Here is a 21,550-nt window from a genome sequence, read left to right as displayed (position 1 = left end):
ATCCAAATTTGAACTCAGGTCTTTCTGACTCCAGGCCCTGAGCTCTATCCACTTCACTATCAAACTGCCCCTAGAGAATAGACACGTTTTTTTAGCTGCCCCTAGAGAAAAGACTCTTTTCCACAGGGGACAAATTGAAGAAGTGTCTAGCCTCTTCTGCATTTCAGGAGATCAATAGAAATCAATCAACAAACATTTATTAAGTGCCTACTAATGCCCCTGAGTTAAGTGTGGTCCCTACTTATATCATGGCAAGGGAAACAATATGTAAATATAGGACACACAAAATGAAAGCAAGGTACTTGGGGTGAAGGAATAAGCAAGAGTAGCTGGAGGAGGGAGCAGGAAAGGTGTCATATAGAAAGTGGAAGGAAATTAGGGATTATGTGTGTCAAAGGTGAGTAGAGATTACAGTCCAGTTACGGGGGACAGCCCGTGCAAAGGCATGGAGATGGGAAAGTAAATGTCCCAGTTTGGCTGCAACTAGAGTATGTGGAGTAGAGTGATGATGCACCAAGTTGGGTAGAGCCAGAGTGTTTCTCCCCCACTTCTAGTCCAGGGCTCTGTATATAGTACACACTTAATAAATGCTGTATAAGGATAAAGGATCCAAATGCAATTATAAAAATAAAATACAGCATTCTTATACTAGCCTGGAGGTAATACTTCCCTTCCTCTTCCCTGGTGGAAGGAGAAGTTGAACTTGGACACATAGGACGAGCCTTGAATCTTGAGTCATCCACTTACTGTGTGACTCTAGGCAAGTCACTGACCCCTCTGTAAAAAGAGGAGATTAGATAAAATATACTTCTAGTGTCCTTTTTAGCTCCAGGGCTGTCACCCTCTGCTTATGCTTCTGAGTTTGAAGGAAAGTGGGAAAACATATGCTGGGAAATGATACTGACCCCAAAGGCAAACAAGAATGGAAGCTTCTTGAAGACAGGGAGTAAATGATTGACTTCTGTCTGCATAGCCCTACTTCTTAGGGCAAATTAGGTGTTTGAGGAAAGGAAACAGGAATTTATTAAGTAACCTGTATGTGCCAGGCACTATGCTAAGCACTTTACAAATATTATCTCATCTGATGCTCACAACAACCCTGGGTAGTGGATGCTAATTTTTTGTTTTGTTTTGTTTTTTCTTCTTTCTTTCTTTCTTTCTTTCTTTCTTTCTTTCTTTCTTTCTTTCTTTCTTTCTTTCTTTCTTTCTTTCTTTCTTTCTTTCTTTCTTTCTTTCAGGGTAATGGGGATTGAGTGACTTGCCCAGGGTCACACAGCTGGTAAGTGCCAAGTGTCTGAGGTCAAATTTGAATTCAGGTCCTCCTGAATCCAGGGCCGGTGCTTTATCCACTGCACAACTTAGCTGCCCTAATGTTTTACAGATGAGAAAACTAAGGCAGACAGAGGTCCAGTGACTTGGTTTTCCCCACCTAGCTGCCTCTGTGCAATTCATGGTTATTGATGACTTACTCTTTGACTTTGGCACCATCTTTCTGGCCTTCACCCTTTAGCCCTGAAGCCCCTTCTCCCATGGGGGAGTTCCTCTGAGGACCTTCATTTTAAGAAAGAGTCTGGAGCAGATACTATTCACTCTGGGAATTCCCCCCCCCCCAGTGTACCTTGACACCCCAACCCTTTCCTTCCCCCACTCTCTTCCTTTCAGTTTCTTTTCCTGTGTTCTTGTCTCCCTTCTCTCCCTCATTGGACCATAAGCTCTGTGGGGGTAAAGGCTATCTTTTCTTTACTTTACTTTTCTTTTCTTTTTTTTTTTTGAAGGGGAAACTTGTATTCATATCCCTGGGTCATACCAGAGTAACTGGCACATAATAACTGTTTAATAAATTATTGTTGACTTGATTAATTCATGGGGAAAAAAAGTTACTCTAGCATAAAAATGAGAATGTAATTATCTTGAAGGCAGGGACTGGTTCACTTGTGTTTTTTGTGTCCCAGTGCCTAAACCAGACTAGGGGTTTTAATGAATAGCTCTTGACTGATGATTTGGTTCATACTTTAGCCCATAAACTCAACCTACCTACCCTTTAATTTTTCTTTGTTCTTCAGGTTTCAAGGATAAAGACTGATTCCAAGTCAAATCCTCCAATAGAACAAAAGTAGGATCAATCAAATTCTCTTCTTAATCTTATAATATGATGTAGCCTTTCTGTCTGTCTGTGTGCCTGTCTGATATTCCAGACCCATTCCAGGCCCACCAATTCAACTAACTGCGTAGCAATGCTGGGTAAGGGCTACTACCTGAGTGAACACCTGAGCATTAATTGCGGTAAGCATTCTTTGTTTTGAAAGGATTTGTCACAGGATTTCTAATTGGCTTGCCTTTTTTATCTGACTCTTCCCGCCCTTTGCTTTTAAATTACCCCATAAATACCGATCCCCACAGAGATTAAGCATAGAAAAGAGTCTGGTAGCCACAGTGTCTTCCCCATCCCTTCTTCAGAAGGAACTTTCAAGGACTCGGAAAGAGACTCAGGATGCAAAGCTCCCAGAGCCTCTAAAAGTGTGACTGGTCCGGACTCGCATTCAGGGCTCCTCCGATCTAGCTTACGGATGGAATGAGAAAGGCCCCTGGTGTCTGAGAACCCAGAGCGTAAGAGCAGGTGGGCATTTTTCACCAGGCTGCCCGCTCGTGCCCTGCCCTGCCCTGCCTGGGAAGCGTGGCTGGAATCTCCCCGCAGACGGCAGGTAGGCTGTGTCCCGGTGGGCTGGCCTGGTGAGGGATTGGAATGTGGAGTGCGAGCTGACAGCAGCAGGAGTTGCTGGAGCAGCCGTACCTTTGCGCAACACCTTCCTCTATATATACCCCGGGCTCAGGAATACCTGCTGGAGTCATTCCTTTAGTTCTTCAGCCTGGGAGGGGAAAAAAAAGGACTGGTGAGTACGGGCAACTCTGAAACTAACACAGAGATTCTTCTTTCGTTTATTTACAAATCCCTCAAAAGTTTGTTTCTCCTCCTTTTTTTCCCCAGACAGTTCTGGTTCGTGGAAAGGGGGACATCCTTAGAGCATCTGGGGGGAGCACTAAGGAAGGTCTAAGAAAAAAGCCAAACTTTTTTTCACCAGATTTCTTCTTTAAATTAATCATTAGGACTTCAGATTGAAGAAGTGTGGATGTTTAGAGACCCAAATGATCTTTTCTCTGTGCTGTCCTCTAGACAGACTGGCCACACCAGAATGCCTGAGAGGATTTCAAAGGGTTACCTGCTGGAAAAGGGGTCCTGCCTAAAAGTGCTTGTGAGGAAGGGGTGACTGCCTGTTACCCCTGCAAGGAGGGTTTTCTGGGTGGAAGAGTGGAGGCTAAGATAGCTGTCACTTTTCAGCAGCTACAGGAAAATGATGTGGGGCAAGTAGTCAGGGTTGGGGGAGGCAGTGTTTATAGGGGAATATACCTATTTTAAGGGTTGGTCCATTTGGAGGTTAGAAGAATGCAGCATCTTCTGGGAGTTATCCTAGGGTCAGGAAGTGAGGGCAGTAGGCTAATTTGTACCAACACAGAAAGGAACCCAAACTTTTAAGGCAATGTTGGCGACAAGGATGGCCAGAGGACCTAGGAAGTTAGTTAGGAGTAGGAAGAGGGCTGGCTTGGGAGGCAGAGGACCTGCTACTTCCCACCTGGGAGACATTGAGATTTCTCCTTAAGCAGCCTCAGTTTCCTCATCTGTAAAATGATGCTATTGAACTGGGTGATCTTTAAGATTCCCATTTTTAGATCCTGTGGGCTCTTTGCTTAAGACCACTGCTGGAAACTGCCAGAGAGGTTTGGTCACTTGCCCCAGGTAGTGTTAGGGTTGGGATTTGAACTCAGCTTGGGTGGCTCCTTATCCGGTGTTCTTTCTGCCACTGAAGTGGCTTTACCTGCTTGTATCCCATCTCCCATTTAAAAGAAAATCATTTCTGCTCCCTGATAGTAGGTGGGTTGATCCAGTTGGTGGTGTCTTGAGCTAGCTGTGTATTTGTCATTGCCTAATGCCTTCCAGCAGTTCTCTCTCCTCTCCTTCCCCTCCTCCCATTGTTTAGTTTGTTCTATGTTAGTTTCTTTAAGGGAAGTCAAGGTGGCCAGGAGGAACACCATACTACTGTTTTAGATCTATAGATTATCTCCTTAACTGTGCCGACTGCCCCCTTCATAAAGATCTTACAAAAAACCCCAACAACCTTAGAATTTGGGGCAAGTAAAGTGTGTTTTGCCAAGTTGTCTGAGAATCTCAACTAACTGAATTTTCCTTTGCTCTCATATTTCATTGTAATATATGCTTGGTAGCGTTAGTATGAGCCTGTTAATGCTGTTAAAAAAGCTGATATTACTCATTCCTTCAATTTAATGAAGATAGAGGCCTTGTAGCTATGAACCCCTAGTAGGTTTCTGGGATTTGGAATAAACTAGGTGCTATGTGGGTTTTCTCTGCCATGCTAAGTAGAAATAAAAACATCCTCAAAATCAGATGAAATTAGACACCTTTGAACTACATTTTGGGAAGGAAGGCCTAAAAAAATCTATTGTCCTTGTGATTCAGGGAAAAGTATTGGTGATTTTTCTATTGTGGGCATCTTTCATCGCCATCTTTCCTCTCCGATGCCTGTGCTATCACAAGACTCCCTTTTTGTAGCTTGGCTCTTTTTTTTTTTTTGGCAGGGCAATGAGGGTTAAGTGACTTGCCCAGGGTCACATAGCTAGTAAGTGTCAAGTGTCTAAGGTTGGATTTGAACTCAGGTCCTCCTGAATTCAAGGCCGGTGCTTTATCCACTACACCACCTAGCTGCCCCTGTAGTTTGGCTCTTTTTAGAGCTGAAGAGATCCCTTCATTCCTATATCTCTAGTACTTATCCTCTTGCTGTTAGTTTGCAACCCTAAGCAGCCTGGGCTACCCTGAGACTAGCTCGGCATTCCCTAGATAACTGAGTTTATTCTTGTTTTACCTATTCTGGGTGGTTTTTCCTACACGAAGCAGTTCCCTCAGTGATGGTCAGGCAAGAGTAAAGGAGCCCTTCTCTTTGGTCTACTACAGGGTAGAATTGGAGACCCACTCTTTCTCTCCTGTATTATAAGAAAAAAATTACAGTAAGAACCGATATCAAATCATAAGGCTATAAATGGTAACAAATATTAGTTTGCTTACCTTTCCTCATGACCTAGGTAGGGTAAAGATTTGTCTCCCTCCTTTACAGACTTGAAAACTGACTCAGAAGTAAAGGAGACTTGCCTAGGGCCACATGGCTAGCTAGTAAGGGTTGGAGCTGGGACCTAGGTCTTTTGACAATTATCCAGAATAATTTGGGCAGGAGAGGAACAAGAATAATTAGAATTCAAATCATCATGAAACTTAGTCTTGGCTCATCTCCTTTTCCCCACACCTTTTCCTTGGAACTGAAAGGGCAGGTCTGTGCCTTGTGAAGGTAAGGGAGACCAGAGTGTGAGAGAAATTCTGGAGGAGGGGCATACTTCAGGACAATCAGGATTTATTGAAGGGGAGATCTCACAGCACTGAAACTACCCAGTTGAGTTTACCCTATTCTTCTGACACTTTTGAATTATGCCAAAGAGTCTAGTCCAGGTCATTAAGCATTCCCCTCTCCCCGAGTTGAGGCAGTTTGATGGCCTTTGAATCAGTCAATCAGCCATAATTTATCAAAGACCCACCAACTAAATAGGAGGCAGCTAAGTGGCTCAGTGGATAGAGCACTGAGCCTGGAGTCAGGAAGACCTGAGTTCAACTCTGGTCTCAGACACTTTTCAACTGTGTGACTCTGGACAAGTAACTTAACCTCTGTTTGCCTTAATCTATTGGAGAAGGAAATAGCAAAACACTCCAGCATCTTTGCCAAGAAATGCCCATGAACAGTATTGGCATGCTATGTTTCACGGGGTCATAAATAATTGGACATGATTGAATGACTGAACAACAACAAAACAATTCCTAAAGAGTTTACAAACAAGGTTCCTAATTTGCCTTAACTAAACAATATTGGAAATGGGATAACACATACTGTTACCTAACTCTTTCTTAGAACTTCAAGCAATCTAAGTGATTTGGCCATAATAACTTGTGCCACTAACACCTATACTCCCTATTCTCCCATCCCAGTCACACCTAATGGCTCCATCTTTGAACTCTGGCTTTTCTTGAAGGGAAGACAATTCTGCCCTTGAAGAACTGTTGTAGAGCTAGAGATTCCCTCATCCCTGCATCCCTAGCACTCATCCTCTTGCTGTTAGACCCTAAGTAGTCTGGGCTACCCTGAGACTAGCTCAGCATCTCCTAGATAACTGAGAGTTTATTCTAGTTGGGCCTATTCTGGTTTTACCTGGGCCAGGCAGAAGATAAATGTAGTAACTGGAGCTTCCAAAGTGGTTGGATTCCAGAGAAGTCTGTTGGATTGGGTAAATGGGTCTCTGTATGTCTGCCTGCAAAAGGGTGTTGGTTAGGTGCCAACATCCTTCACTTACCTTTTGTTCTGAAGCTGCCAGGTGCCCTACTTTATCACCTGGCTCTCTCATCCACAGGAGCTTCTTTGGCTCTGGGGGTGGAGAAGGCCAGAAAAGGTAGAAGGGAGTGGCTCAAACAACTGAAGCAAATGTTTGCCTGTTCTTCTGGCTTCTGGCCTCATGAGTATTAAAATGGCCAGGCCCCATTGGTACTGAAGCCTGCCTAAAATTCAACTTACTTAGCAATGCTTGGGATTCCTGCCTAGGTGGATTGGGGTTTCTCTGGAACTACTTCAAGCAAATGCTAAAATGTTGCTGAAATAAACTCCAGTGGGCTTTTCCTTCTGAACACTTTGAAAAGTATCTTGGAATCTTAAAAGAGAAGGGCAACCTTGTATTTCAGCTCTTTTTGCCAGTTGCCCCAGTTAAACCACTGACCAGCTTCCTGAGTGAAAAAGCCCATGAAGATAATCTCTTGCAAAGCTGTACTTACTCTGACCTGATGAAATAGGTTAAAAGTTGTTTCTCCCTAAACAGACAAGTGGAAAGGAAAGTGAAATCTTCCCTAAATGACCATCTACCACTTACTGAGAGAAAAAGGTAGAAAATGATTTGTTTTTCTTTGAACCACCAGTGACTAACAGGTGACTTGGGAGCTGACATTTCTTCATTTATTCTTCAAATATTTATTTTTTGCGTCATCTCCCTATGTGTTTCCATCTGGAACAAATCTTTTGTTGAGCAGGTTTTCTCAGTCTCCTAAGTTTATTGTTTTGTTTAAATGGACAAAAGTGAGGAAGATCTGAGAAATAATGCTTGTGTGTGGCAGGAAAGAAGACTGCATCTCTTAATTTTTTACTTAAAGAACCTTGGCTTGACCAAAAAATCGTGCATGAGTCCTTCCTCCAATTATATAGCCCAAGAGCCTACCCGACTGAGGTAGTAATAAAGTTCAGTAAATATAATGAAAATGATTAGACCTTTTGGTGAGAGTTGACAAACAGCAGACTTCTCTCTTTATTGTATTCCAGTTTGGAATTTTGAGGAGCATGGAGTAGGTATGTGACTCAGTGGAAAGAGTGCTGGGCCTGGAGTCAGGAAGACATGAGTTCAGATCTGGCCTGAGACACTTACAAGCTTTGTGACCCTTGGCAAGTCACTTAACTCTGTTTGCCTCAGATTCCTCACCTATAAAATGAGCTGGAGAAGGAAATGGCAAACCACGTCAGTATCCTTACCAAGAAAACACTAAATTGGGTCATGAAGAGTCAGACATGATTGAAATGACTGAACAATGATGGGGTATCTCAGGTATCTCTCAGTTTATCGGGATTTTTTTTAAAGAAAAGTCTGGTCTGGGAGTCAGGAGACCTGAACAGTCACTGATTCATTATATCCTAGGAAGATGACATTCTCTCTAAGGCTTCAGTTTTCTCAACTATTTGGCTAAGGTAACTTCTACCTAATGTCTTGTGACTTCCTTTTGACTTGATATTTCAGTGAAGAGGTCAGATTATTCTAGTTTTACCTGTAGGGGCAGATAGGTGTTATGGGGATGGCATAGTTAGATGTCATCATTGTAGTATTCCAAGCAGGTAAACGGAAAATTGCTGGGCTGACATCCTTTCCTGACTAGGAAAATCCTCTCCAGAAGGAATAGTAGAAGACCCTACATTTTAAGTTGATTTTTTTTAAGTGAGGCAATTGGGGTTCAGTGACTTGCCCAGGGTCACACAGCTAGTAAGTGTTAAGTGTCTGAGGCCGGATTTGAACTCAGGTCCTCCTGACTCCAGGGCCGGTGTTCTCTCCACTGCACCACCTAGCTGCCCCTTTAAGTTGGTTTTTAATAGGAAGTGTGGATCTGTTCCCTGAGATGATGTCGGCTCCATACCCGGACAGGTCGCTGTGGTTTGGAGAGCCTTGTTTTCTTTTGCCACGTAGCACCTGATTTTCAACTGAAGGTTGAGTAATGGGCTCTCTCTTTGAAAGGGGAGGTGGGCAGGAATCCCGACTGAAGTGATCAGGTTGGGTGTGTTCAAATCATTCGTCTGACAAACTTTTCTTAAGCACCAAATATATAACTTCGTTTTGTCAGGCAAGAGAAGGCAGTGAGGCAGCCCAGAGGGTAGAGGGCTGGTCTTGGAGTCAGGAAGGCTTGAATTTTAATCCTGGATCAGACAAGTACTAAGTTTGTGAATGTGGGCAAATCACAGCCTCTCAGTATCCTAAAATGAGTTAGAGAGAAGTTGATTGTTTATTTTTTATTTTAATTTTTTTTTTGCAGGACAATGAGGGTTAAGTGACTTGCCCAGGGTCACACAGCTAGTAAGTGTCAAGTGTCTGAGGCTGGATTTGAACTCAGGTACTCCTGAATCCAGGGCTGGTGCTTTATCCACTGTACCATCTAGTTGCCCCAGATTGTTTATTAAAGGAAGAATTTCTCCTTACTGGTCTGACATCAAAACAGTGATTAGAATGTTCCATAAGATAAATAAGACAGTATCCTAATGCTGTTTATGAGTGGTGAAATGTATAAAGTTGTGGTTTTCATGCAAACTATAGGATGAGTACAATGTGCTCTGAGATCAAAGGAGAGAGATCACTTCCAGGAGTGAGGCCTCATGAAGGTGATGGCACCTGAGTTGGGACTTGAATGATGGGTGGGCTATTTGGAGGTGGAGCTGGGGCAAGAGAGCAGATAACTAAAGCCCAAGGTCAGGTGGGGAGGGTCATTGATAATCCTGTTTGGATGGAATGTTGAGCATACAAAGGAGCATAAATCATGAGATAAACTGGTTTTCTAGCTTTTTATAGGTTGAGAAATACAGTCCTAGATAGGAGTACTCTATCATCCAGGTTCTTCACTTGGTTCATTTACAGAGTAATCAATATCTTGGATATAGACTTACATAAAATGGGAAGGGATCCCACCCTCCTTAGCATTTGTGTTTTAAAATATCCTGTGGTGTAGGGGTGAGATGAATGAGTGAGTGAGTGAGTGAGTGAGTGAGTGAGTGAGTGAGTGAGTGAACAGACACACAAACCATGGGGACTGAACCAGCTGAGAAAATCTCACATATGTACAACTTCTCACCAAGGCTCCTGAGGAAGTGATTACTACACCAGTAGTGGGTAATAGGACTTGAAGAGGCAGGAGACTAGGGGACAGAACATGATTGCACCATTTTACGCAGGAGATCAGGACAGCCTGAATCATGCTGATGGCAATGGAAATGAAAAGGAAGGGGGTAGTTATGTGGAAGACTATGAAAGATGAATTGAGAGGACTTTGTGACTGATTGGCTATAGAAGAGGGAGAGCAGGGAGCAAAACTCACTTAGGTTTCTAATCCAGTGAGAGTGGGGTGGGAGTGGGAATGGTGGGATCAGTGGTAGAGGCAGGAAAGGTGAACAGATGTGCATAATCAGAGATGGAGATGCTGAGTCCAATTGTAGATAGGTTGACTTCAGTCATCTATATCTGAATGAACAAATGCAAGTTATTATAAGCGCAGGACATTCAAGTGAAAATGTACAGCAGACAATTGAAGCTAGAAGGCTATAGCCCAGAAAATGTAAATTTGTGGGTTATCTCCTCAAACTCATTCCTTATTCACTGCAGGTAACTGGCATTGGAGACATAACATAGGCTATAGAACAGAGTATCTATCCCTTTCTTTTCATCAGCCCACTGATGAGGCAGAATCTTGTGTTTTCCATATGAATTATGAGAGCTCATCCTTATTGCCCCAGTATTGGGGGTTTCTTTCTAAGATCATGGGGTTTTTCTGTGCTAGCTATACCATTAGGGAAGGACTTACTGATTCCTGCCACATGACTTCAACATTAAAATGGATGGAACACTGGGCTTGGAGTCAAGGTTTCAAATCCTATCTCAGACATTTATTAAAAGTATGACCCGGGGACAGCTAGGTGGTGCAGTGGATAAAGCACTGGCCCTGGATTCAGGAGGCCCTGAGTTCAAAGTCAGCCTCAGACACTTGACACTTACTAGCTGTGTGTCCCTAGGCAAGTCACTTAACCCCCATTGCCCTGCAAAAACAAAACAAACAAACAAACAACCAAACAAACAAAAAAAGAAAAGTATGACCCAGAGTAAATAGCTTTAATCTCTCTGAGCCTGTTTCCTCATCTGTAAAAATAGCATAAGAGTGCCTATCTCACAGTTGTGGGGATCAAATGGGAAATTATCTGTGAAACATTTTATAAACTTAAAAAAAAACTATTTTATGATTAAATAAATATTCAGGATTGTGTTCATATAAAGATGTCTTTATGAGGAAAACAAGCCAGATACTAACCCATACTCTTAATGTGGAAAAATTAACACTTTCAATCTATAAAAAAATTGAAGTGCACAGGATGTATCTTGTTCCTTTAAAAAACAACAACAAAAAAGATCTCTCTAGCATTTTAGGTACAATTCCCTAACAAAAATACTTACCTGGCAAAGTCACTCAGCTACCAGTTATGAGGCACCTACCTACTATGTGCAGGTCCTGTGCTAAGTGCAGGGAGTTAGAATTGGGAGTCTCCCAGGATGAATACGCCAAGGTGAACCTCTATTCCCTCACTTTTCCTTTCCTCCTCTTCCAAATTAATCTAAGCTTGCTTATTCTCTCTCTCTCTCTCTCTCTCTCTCTCTCTCTCTCTCTCTCTCTCTCTCTCTCTCTCTCTCTTTCTCTCTTTCCTGGGAACACTAGGCTCACTTTGCAACCCATTTGATTGTTGGATATAAATAAAAAAGCCTTTCTTGGACCCATTTGAAGAGTAAAAACAACATGGGAGGTTAAGGCCACTTCTTGAGGCATATTCATTTCCAGAAGCAATATGAGAAAAGGAAATTGAACATGGACTGTTAACAGCAAAGCACTTGAAACCAAAGGGTGATCCCACCGAAGTTTCCCAAGAAGGAAGCGAGAAAAGAGAACTGTGATGTGACATCAGCTGTGCAAGAAATTAATGGCATTCTCATTATTATCCCCATCCCAAATAATAATTCTCAGGGTTATAAGGGACCTACCATGCTGAGTAGCCTCTGTACTGTTGCTCAAGATAAGCATTCTTTCCACACTTACAACATGAGTCCATAGAGCTGGCGATTTTATTTTATTTTATTTTATTTTATTTTTTTAGTGAGGCAATTGGGGTTAAGTGACTTGCCCAGGGTCACACAGCTAGTAAGTGTTAAGTGTCTGAGGCTGGTTTTGAACTCAGGTACTCCTGACTCCAGGGCCGGTGCTCTATCCACTGCGCCCGAGTTGGTGATTTTAAACCTTGAGGCAAAACACTACTATATTTATGGAGGAAAGGAATAAATGAATGTGTGGTAAACATTTCTACCACTTTGTGATGTAGTCAGCATGTATTTTCCAACCCATGTATGGCATGATGTATCTTCATCTCTGAAAAAGTGTATTATCAGGAAGTCTTAAAAGTCTCAGAGGTTGCTGGGGAGCTTGCTTTTCATAGATGAACATTATTCAATTTGAGGACAGTAGAGAAGTCTCAGAAATAGTAGGAAAGAAGATTGGGAAGAAGAAGAAGAAGATTGGAAGCATTCCAGTGTCAGGTGGGAATTTAATTCCTAGGAATTAAAAGAGATGAAAATAATGGATAAGTTTGAAATAGAGATCAATCTTGAAAAGGGCTGCAGGGGCAGCTAGGGGGCGCAGTGGATAGAGCACTGGCCCTGGAGTCAGGAGGACCTGAGTTCAAATCCAGCCTCAGACACTTAACACTTACTAGCAGTGTGACCTTAGGCAAGTCACTTAACCCCAATTGCCTCACCAAAACAAAACAAAACAAAAAACAAACAAAAAAAAAGGGATGCGGAGCCATTGGAGGAAGAGCCTTTACTGAGGACAAAGTTGACATTTGTTCAGCTGGTGACTAGGACACAGGGTCTGGATAGTTGAATGAGACAGCTACAATTTAGAGGCCAATGAGGAAGAGATTCGAGAAGTCCAGGAGGGCAATGAGCAAGACTAGGATTGGTGATTTAGTTATGAAGTTGGGGCAGGGGGAGAAAGACTGAACCCAGGGAGGAGGACATGACTTGATAGCAGGCTGGACATGTGGTTGGGAGAGTAAAGTTGGAAGTTGGAAAAATGACCCCATGATGTCACACATAGAAGAAAGAAAGAAATTGGTTATTTTTTTTAATGAGCTAGTTCTACTGATTTTCTGTTTGTTCTATTGGGGCTGTCGTTGTATATCTAATCTTTTTGGGTTCCTTGTTGAAGTAAAATCCAGCTGATGCACATTTTAAGTTTTGAATTTTATTATTCACAGACCATGGCACCTTGGCCTGAATTGGGAAACTCCCACTCTGATCCTAATAAGTACATTGAAGAGGCTCCCACCCACCAATCTATGTCTGAAAAAGATAAAGAAACCCCCAGCAGTAAGTATGATTCTCCCATTCATCTTGAAGTAACATGACCTTGCTATCTTCTACTCCTCCCCAGGAGAAATGGCCCCATTCCTGATGGGTTTTTCTGTTTTCTTTGGCAGACAATGCCCATTCTCCTGTAAGCAAGATAGAACTCCTGCCATCTTATTCTACTATTGCATTAATCGAAGAGCCAGCAGTAGAGCAAGACCCATGGGACATGCCAACCTTGAAGGACTCTGGGGTCAAGTGGTCAGGTAATGGCAGTTCTCTTGGAGGGACATGTGACCTGATGCTGTTTCTGTGGTTTAGTCTATTTCTGGTAGCCATTTCCTTCTTAGGTATCAAAATGGTGTGTGTGTATTAAAGAGAGACAGACAGACAGAGAAACTCAGAGAGTGACCGAGACAGAGAAACAGAGAGAGAATATAGGCACGTGCATGTTTCTCTTTCTGGGAGATGACAGACATCTTGTCATTTCCAGGTAATATGATATAGTAGAAAGTATCCTGAATTTGTATTTAAAAAATAAGGTTTGAGTTTTGGTTTTTGACACTTGCTGGATGTGTGACCTTGGACAAGTCACTTCAACTCCTCAGAGTCTCAGTTGCTCCTTTAAAATAAGGACAAAAAAATTCACATTTAGAAATGTTAGTATATTTGTATTCCCTTCCTTACAAGGTTGTTGTGAAGAAAACATTGAGTCAATCTTAAAGCACTAAATAAATGTTATCTGGTATCATTTTTCTGATGCCCCCAAGCCTCTGGTTAGGGCTCTCTTCCTGCCACCACTGCAGGGGTTGAGGAATTTCTTAGCTAAGGCCTTGTGAGCATTTCTTTCTTATTATTATACTATATCTCTCAGTGTGGGTTGTTTTGGGGTTTCTTGAATTCAATTTTTGCTTAGTCTAGGTCTCTGGCATAATACTCCTCATTGTTTTCCACTTTCTCCTTTTTCATTCTATCTCTGGTTTTCCATTCTTCCTTGGACAAAGACCAGTGGGAATCACTGAATTGTCCCTACCTCCTTTATGAAAATCCCATGTAATTTTTCTTTTTTTTGGTGGGGCAATGAGGGCTAAGTGACTTGCCCAGGGTCACACAGCTAGAAAGTGTCAAGTGTCTGAGGCCAGATTTGAACTCAGGTCCTCCTGAATCCAGGGCCGGTGCTCTATCCACTGTGCCACCTAGCTGCCCCTAAAATCCCATGTAATTTTGTTCCTACAGATGTTATTACATTTATAATTAACTAGTATATGATGAAGAAGACTTGGGATTATAGCAATCCATGTAAAAATCCATGTAAATTAATCTTGGGGGGCAGCTAGGTGGCACAGTGGATAAAAGGACCAGCCCTGGATTCAGGAAGACCTGAGTTCAAATCTGACCTCAGACACTTGACACTTCCTAGTTGTGTGACCCTGGACAAGTCACTTAACCCCCATTGCTCCTCAAAAACAAACAAACAAAAAACCAAAAAAAATTAATCTTAATAGGAACCAATAGTATGCCATGTCTGTGTCTTTGAATTATTATTTTAAAACCAACGTAATCTTTTTATTTTTGGTTCAAATCTTATTCCTCAGGTTCAACAAACTCTTGGTATACAAATTTACTCTGCTGATACAGATTGGCAATTCATTTATAATTTATAGTTTGAGAGAGTTGTCTGGGCTACTGAGAGGAAAATGTTTTTGTCCACAATCATTCAATTAGTATATGTGAGAGAGGGATTTGAACTGAAATCTTAGTGACTCCAAGGGACAGCTAGGTAGTACAGTGGATGGAGCAGTGACTTTGGAATCAAGAGGACCTGAGTTCAAATCTCACTTTAGATACTTACTAGCTGTGTGACCCTGGGAAAGTCACTTAACCTCAATTGCCTCAAACATCAGGGGCCATCTCCAGTTGTCCTGATGTATATCTTGCCACTGGAACCAGATGGCTCTGGAGGAGAGAGTGAGGCTGGTCACCTTGCAGAGCCTTCCCTCACTTAAATCCAATTCAGTGTAAGTCATGACATCACTCCAACATCATGGTCCTCTTCGAGAAAGAAGGACAAACAACAACAACAGTGATTCTAAGGAGAGGCTTCTTTGCTTCCTAATGTGAGGCTGCATTAACAGAAGTAGAGTGTCTAGATCCTGTTAAATGATCATCCCATTATATTCTTTATTACAGCACAGCTGAAGTAGTGTGTTCAGTCCCAGCTGCTGCAGTGAAAGGAAGGGGCTTGGATTGGATAGAATCAGATAAAAGTGCATCTAGGAGAGGGCCAGCAGGTTGGATGAATTGTAGTGAAGGAACTAGGAAGGCTTAGATGGAAATGAAAAGACTGTCTTCAAATCCATGAAGGGCTGTCATGTGGAAGAGGGGTGGAGTGGTCTTGTTGGTAGAAATTACACAGAGGGTAGATATTGGCTCTAGAATAAGGAGGAAGCATCTAATGAAATCCAAGGATTGTCTCTAAGTGGAATGAGCTCCTATTAGTGCAAGTGTACAATCAGACCTTGAATGACTGGGGATGTGGGACCAGGGATTCTGGGAAAGGAAGACTAAATGATATGAGGCTCCTTCCAACAATTAATATACAATGATTCATTCATTCAAAAAACATTTTTGGAAGCCTCATGTGTGCAAGACACAGGTATGGCCTTTGGGATATACAAAAATGGCTAATAACCCAGATCCTGCAGAGAACTGGCTCTCATCTCACTGGTCACCAGTACTTCTGGTTCTAGCCCTCCATGCCTTCTTGCCTTAACTTTGGGAGACAGAAGTGGGCCTGAGCCAGTGGTGGGTCATATTTTGTCATCTGCTGTCAGCCAGCTACATGGCTGGGCACTGTTGGTAGCTTAAAGATGAATTTCCTTATCACCATCATCAATAACAAATACAACGGATTAAATGTGTCCATGTTTATGACTGTGTGCTCAGGATGCTACAAAGCAGGTGAGACTAATGTGAATCTTGTCCTGGGGGAAGGTGGCAGCTCCACAGGGTCAGTAGGAAGAGGGAAGACAATGGGCAAATGCATAGCATGGGAATATCAGATGAGATGACCCTCTGGCAATAATGTAAAGCCAAAGAGCTCCCTCGTGCATTCCAGATGGGCTCATGGAAGTTCTGGGCATGATAATTTCTGAAAGTGGGAGGGAAGTATATACAGGCATCCCTCAGAGATATTGTGACTTTGGTTCCAGACCATCACAATCAAGCGGGTCTGACAATAAAGTGAGTTACAGGAATTTTTTTGGTTTCTCAGTGCATATAAAAGTTATGTTTATTGCTGTATTGTAGTCTACACAGTATGCAATAGTATTATGTCTTAAAAAGCAATGTGCTTAATTAAAGACAATACTATTATATCTAAAAATATATACTTAAATTAAAATTCTTTGTTGCTAAAAAATGCTAACCATTACCTGAGCCTTGAGCAAGTCCTAATGTGTGTGTGTGTGTGTGTGTGTGTGTGTGTGTGTGTGTGTGTGTGTGTGTGTGTGTGAGGCAATTGGGGTTGTGACTTGCCCAGGGTAACACAGCTAGTAAGTGTCTGAGGCTATATTTGAACTCAGGTCCTCCTGAATCCAAGGCCAGTGCTCTATCCACTGTGCCACCTAGCTGCCCCTAAGTCCTAATGTTTTTGCTGGCAGAGGGCATTGACTCAATGTTGATGGCAGACCACTGATCAAGGTTGGTGGTGACTGAAGGTTCAGGTGGCTGTGGCAATTTCTTAAAATAAGAGAACAATAAAGTTTGCCTTATCTATGGACTCTTCCTTTCACGTGAACACTTAGAGGCTATGGTAGGGTTATCAGTTGGCCTAATTGCAATATTGTTTTGCCTCAAAGAATAGGGAGGCCCAAGGACAGGGAGAGAGAGAGAGAGAGAGAGAGAGAGAGAGAGAGAGAGAGAGAGAGAGAGAGAGAGAGAGAGAGAGAGAGAGAGAGAGGAGAGGGAGCAGGTCAGAGAACACACTACATTTATTGATTAAGTTCTCTGTCTTATATGGCCTCAGTTTGTGGTGTCCCCAAACAATTACAATAGTCACATCAAAGATCACTGATCACAGATCACCATAACAGATATAATAATAGTGAAAAAGTTTAAAATATGTGAGAGTTACCAAAATGTGCCTCAGAGACACTATGTGACCCCATGCTGTTGGAAAAATGGTGCCAATGGCCTTGCACATCTGCAAAGAGCAATAAAAGGAGGGATACTTTTAAACATCTTCCTACCTTCTTCTCTCTGTGTACAGCACCAGGCACACCACTAGGTGGTACAGTGGATAGGATGCTGGATCTGGAGTCATAAACACCTGAGTTTGAATAGGCCTCAGACACTTCCTAGCTCTGTTACCTTAGGCAGGACACCTAAGTTCTCAGCCTTACTTTCCCTAGCTATAAAATGGGGGTAATAATAGCCCTTACCTTACAAGATTAATATGAGGATCAAATGACATGAAATGTGTGAAATGTTTTTTCAACTTTAAGCACTCTGTACGTGTTAGCTGCTACCATTACCCCTTCCTTCTTTTCTTCCTTAGCACTTTCTACCTCTCATATTCTTGTGTAGTATTTCATATTTGGGCATATTCTCCATCCCTGTTACATCACAACTTCTCAGGCCGAGGAACGTATCTCAGTGACCTTTGTGAGCCCCTAGCACAGTGCTTTCTACATAACCGGTTCCTAAAAAATGGTTACTGAATAAGTGAATGAATGCTTATCTCACCAGGCTGCTGAAGGGGACTAGCTGGGCCTTTGGAAGGCAGATGTTGCTTGTGGACAATGAAGGAAGGCAGAAAAGTGGAAATTGGGTGAAGGAATACTGGGTGAAAGGGGCAATCTGGCATGGCGCTTAGAGGCCGGTGAGAAGGGGCAGGTGCTCTGAATCTCCATGAGGTGGGAACCATTGCTGGGCCCTGGGGAGGGGGTGGACCAGGAGTAATAGCACCTAAAGGCTAATTCTCCTAGGGCTGGCCAATAGCAATAGCAATATGGGGGAGGGGGTGGGGCCAAAGATTCTTTCCAAAAGCAAAACTGCCATTTCTGTTGTGAAGCCCAATACTTAAAAGTAATGCCTAATGTCCTCCTGAAGAGCAGCACTAGGTGCTTTGGCTGGTCACCCTCTCAGGACCCCTCTGCCTGGAGGTGGCTGATATTATTATCGGCACCACTTAGCAAGCCTGTGGTTCAGCTAAGAATGCAGCCTTGATGTGCTTATGGCTCCTCCTCCCTCCCCTCCAGACCACACTGTCTTTGGTGCCAAAAAGCTTCTCCACAAATGTGGCTTTTTTATTAAGAAAGAAAGAAAGAAAGAAAGAAAGAAAGAAAGAAAGAAAGAAAGAAAGAAAGAAAGAAAGAAAGAAAGAAAGAAAGAAAGAAAGAAAGAAAGAAAGGAAGGAAGGAAGGAAGGAAGGAAGGAAGGAAGGAAGGAAGGAAGGAAGGAAGGAAGGAAGAAAGAAAGAAGGAAAGAAGGAAAGAAAAAGAAAGAAAGAAAAAAGAAGAAAGAGGGGGCAAAACTGGGGGGCCGGGGTGGCTAGGTGGCGCAGTGGATAAAGCACTGGCCCTGGATTCAGGAGTACCTGAGTTCAAATCCGACCTCAGACACTTGACACTTACTAGCAGTGTGACCCTGGGCAAGTCACTTAACCCTCATTGCCCCGCCAAAACAACAACAACCAAAAAAACCCCAAAAAACAACTGGGGGGGGCACTTCACATAAATGGTATACTTCTTAAAATGCAGTTTCTAATGCATCTCCAAAGGTGATAACCCAGGCTGCCTACTCCTAGCTAGAAAGAGATGGGAGATTCTTGTACAAAGTGCTATATCCTCTGTCTGCATGTGTGTGTGTGTGTGTGTGTGTTTGTATGTGCGTGTGTGTGTTTTGCTTACAACAAACAAGGCAATATTTGTAAACGTGCTCAACACATGGTCTTGCACATAGTAGGTGTTTCATAAATGCTTATTCACTTCCCCTTTGCTATTGCAGAGAGAGACACCACAGGGAAAGTAATTGCTGTCTTACAAGGATTTGGAAAAGTGCTTCTCCTCCTGGGCTTTCTCTACTTATTTGTCTGCTCCTTGGACATTCTCAGCAGTGCCTTCCAGCTGGTTGGAGGTAGGAAAAGCAACTTCAGAGAGGGTCTGAGGTTTCTGGGTGGGTTGGGCGTTTGTTTTGGGGTTCTTTTGTTTTTGCTTTGTAATTGATTTTAGTTCAGCCAATAGCCAATCCACAAGCAGTCTCAACCCAAGTAATCTCCCTTCTTTTAAACTATTCTCGGTGGCTAGATGGCACAGTGGATAAACCACCGGCCCTGGATTCAGGAGTTCCTGAGTTCAAATGTGGCCTCAGACACTTGACACTTACTAACTGTGTGACCTTGGGCAAGTCACTTAAGCCCCATTGCCCTACCAAAAACAAAAAACAAACAAACAAAAAAACCCCAATAAACTATTCTCTACCTGAGGGGTCTTACCTTTTTATCCACTCCAGATATATGTTACTGGATGCATCTTGACTCATACTTTCCCCCTCTCCATCCTCTCCCCTTTGCAGCACCCCACCCACCTTACTTAGACTCCAATCTCTGGAAATGAGACAGTTTAAGGGTTAAGTTTCAAGAATCTTTATGAGAAGACTGTGATACTTCCCTTGCCCAGTGAGTTTGTGTGTGTATGTATATGCCATCAGATTAAGATTTGGGGTGAGAATGAGGCTGTGCATTTTGATCCCCCTATTGATGTCTGAAACATAACCTCTTGTTGCAGAGACTAGACTCTAAGATACGTGTGTGTGTGTGTGTGTGTGTTGTGCTGTCTTGGCAGCAGGATTGGGTATGTGTGAGAGAAGTGAAATAGGTCAGATCGACACTAAGAAAGTGAAGAGGAGAATTAAGGTCATTTCGTCCAAGTTTCCCCATCCCACTCTTCCATATATTCTCTCCACAGATCCTTCCAGTTCAAACTCAAAATAATCTAGTAGTTATTTTTAAAAAATCATTATCATTGCAGGGAAAATGGCGGGAGAGATTTTCCGTGATGGTTCAGTGTTGAACAATCCTCTGGCCGGCTTGGTGATTGGTGTACTGGTGACCGTCATGGTTCAGAGTTCCAGCACATCCTCATCGATCATTGTCAGCATGGTGTCCTCTTCATGTGAGTTAGCCCTGGTACACTCACACACACACACACACACACACACAGATACACACACACACACATACACCCTTGTTGATTAGGCAAGCTTGAATCCATTCAGAGGATTTCGTTCCATATTTTAGAATTATGTATTTATTCACACCATGGCCTGGTCTTTAATCTTTGTCTTCCTGCTTTTCTATCCTTCCAATCTTGGGAAAGAACTATTGTTACAGGCTCCACTGAAGCAGAAACCCCAACTGCCAACATTGCTGCTAGTGATCTCTAGTTTTCAGGCCATTTCTTGCCGTTTCATGCCCTAGTTACAGTGCTGGGCACTTGGTCTCAGCTATAGTGACCTGTTCTTCGAAACAAAGGAGATTTTCAGGCAAAGGCTGAATGAGTGACTGGCTGGGGACCTTGTAGAAAGGATTCCTATTCTTGGTCATGGTTGGACTCGATAGCCTTCCCAACTTTTTTTTTTTAAGCTGATTCCTTAACTTGTTTAAGTTTTTTTTTTTCCCTGTGAATTTCCGTATTTTTTCTTCCTCATTTACCTTTTTCCTTTGACAGTGCTGACAGTAAAGGCAGCAATTCCCATTATCATGGGAGCCAATATTGGGACTTCAGTCACCAATACTATCGTGGCCCTCATGCAGGCTGGAGACAGGGATGAATTTCGAAGGTAGGAAGTTTTGTCTCACTTGTTTGCTAGTCATGTTCTATCCATCACTGCAGTAACTGTCTTTGATTAACAAAGTTGAGAATCTTCACTCAGCTCCACAGATACCTCCCTGGCTCTTCCAATGGACCTTGTGCAGATTGTGGGATGAGCATATAAACTGAGCTTCTCAAATGACTCAGCTTAGGCATAAACAATTACAAGTTGATAATGATTTCATTTTTGGTACACATTTTGATCTTCTAGAATCGTAAAAGGAAAACACATATCTAAGAATATGATCTGGGAATAGGTAACAGTTATTGGTGGGGAGGAGTGGTAGTGCTAAACAATGGATAAAGGGAAACCTTGTCTCCCTAGTGAAGGCAATATCATCAGCATTTCACCTTCTGAACTGATTTTCAGTTTTCCTGACTCCTATAAGGGGATAAGGGCAAGTTAGAAAGTGACGACAACTTAGAAGTGATGATCATACCATTTTTGCCTTTCCTGTTTACTGTAATCAGTGTGCTGTACTCAGAGCCAGAGCCAGATAGGGAAACTCAGAGAGGACTTTATGTTGAAATTGCACTGTTCCTTGACAATAAATGTCATACCTTGTTCTTTAGTCAATAGCCTTATTCAACAGACAAGCGAGGAGGAGAGCCCAATTGGGTGTATACATACTTTGGCCATTCTATCCCATATTTGAACCCCACTGATGCTTGTTAATGCATCTTTTGGGGTAAATGTCCAGTAAATGTTGAAGTTAACATGATAACAGTTGCTTTGTCTATCCCAGCAGACTTAAGTTGGTCACAGGAGAGACACTTTTTTACTGGCACGAAGAACATTCCCATGACATCCTCCTTTAGATTAGAAAGCT

The 21,550-nt window shown here is 42.6% G+C and overlaps 1 protein-coding gene across 3 annotated transcripts in view; it reads left to right on the top strand.

Moving 5' to 3' along the window:
- Positions 1-21,550, top strand: part of LOC122732809 (sodium-dependent phosphate transport protein 2B-like) — a 61,378-nt gene that overhangs the window by 29,649 nt on the left and 10,179 nt on the right. The window contains exons 2-8 of one of the 3 annotated variants that reach the window (XM_043973201.1): positions 1,239-1,279; positions 2,064-2,283; positions 12,756-12,867; positions 12,978-13,112; positions 18,856-18,984; positions 19,878-20,021; positions 20,577-20,688. In XM_043973201.1, coding sequence (XP_043829136.1) covers positions 12,759-12,867; positions 12,978-13,112; positions 18,856-18,984; positions 19,878-20,021; positions 20,577-20,688 — 629 coding nt within the window. In that variant the 5' untranslated portion in view covers positions 1,239-1,279; positions 2,064-2,283; positions 12,756-12,758. Of the gene's footprint in view, positions 1-1,238; positions 1,280-2,063; positions 2,284-12,260; positions 12,868-12,977; positions 13,113-18,855; positions 18,985-19,877; positions 20,022-20,576; positions 20,689-21,550 lie in introns of those variants that run through there. The other 2 variants (XM_043973202.1, XM_043973200.1) reach the window with 2 other exon arrangements.

This window comes from Dromiciops gliroides, chromosome 6, assembly GCF_019393635.1.
Source record: "Dromiciops gliroides isolate mDroGli1 chromosome 6, mDroGli1.pri, whole genome shotgun sequence".
NCBI classification, from domain to species: Eukaryota; Metazoa; Chordata; class Mammalia; order Microbiotheria; family Microbiotheriidae; genus Dromiciops; species Dromiciops gliroides.
Note: the sequence above shows the minus strand (reverse complement) of the source record. Positions and strands in the feature narration are given on the sequence as shown.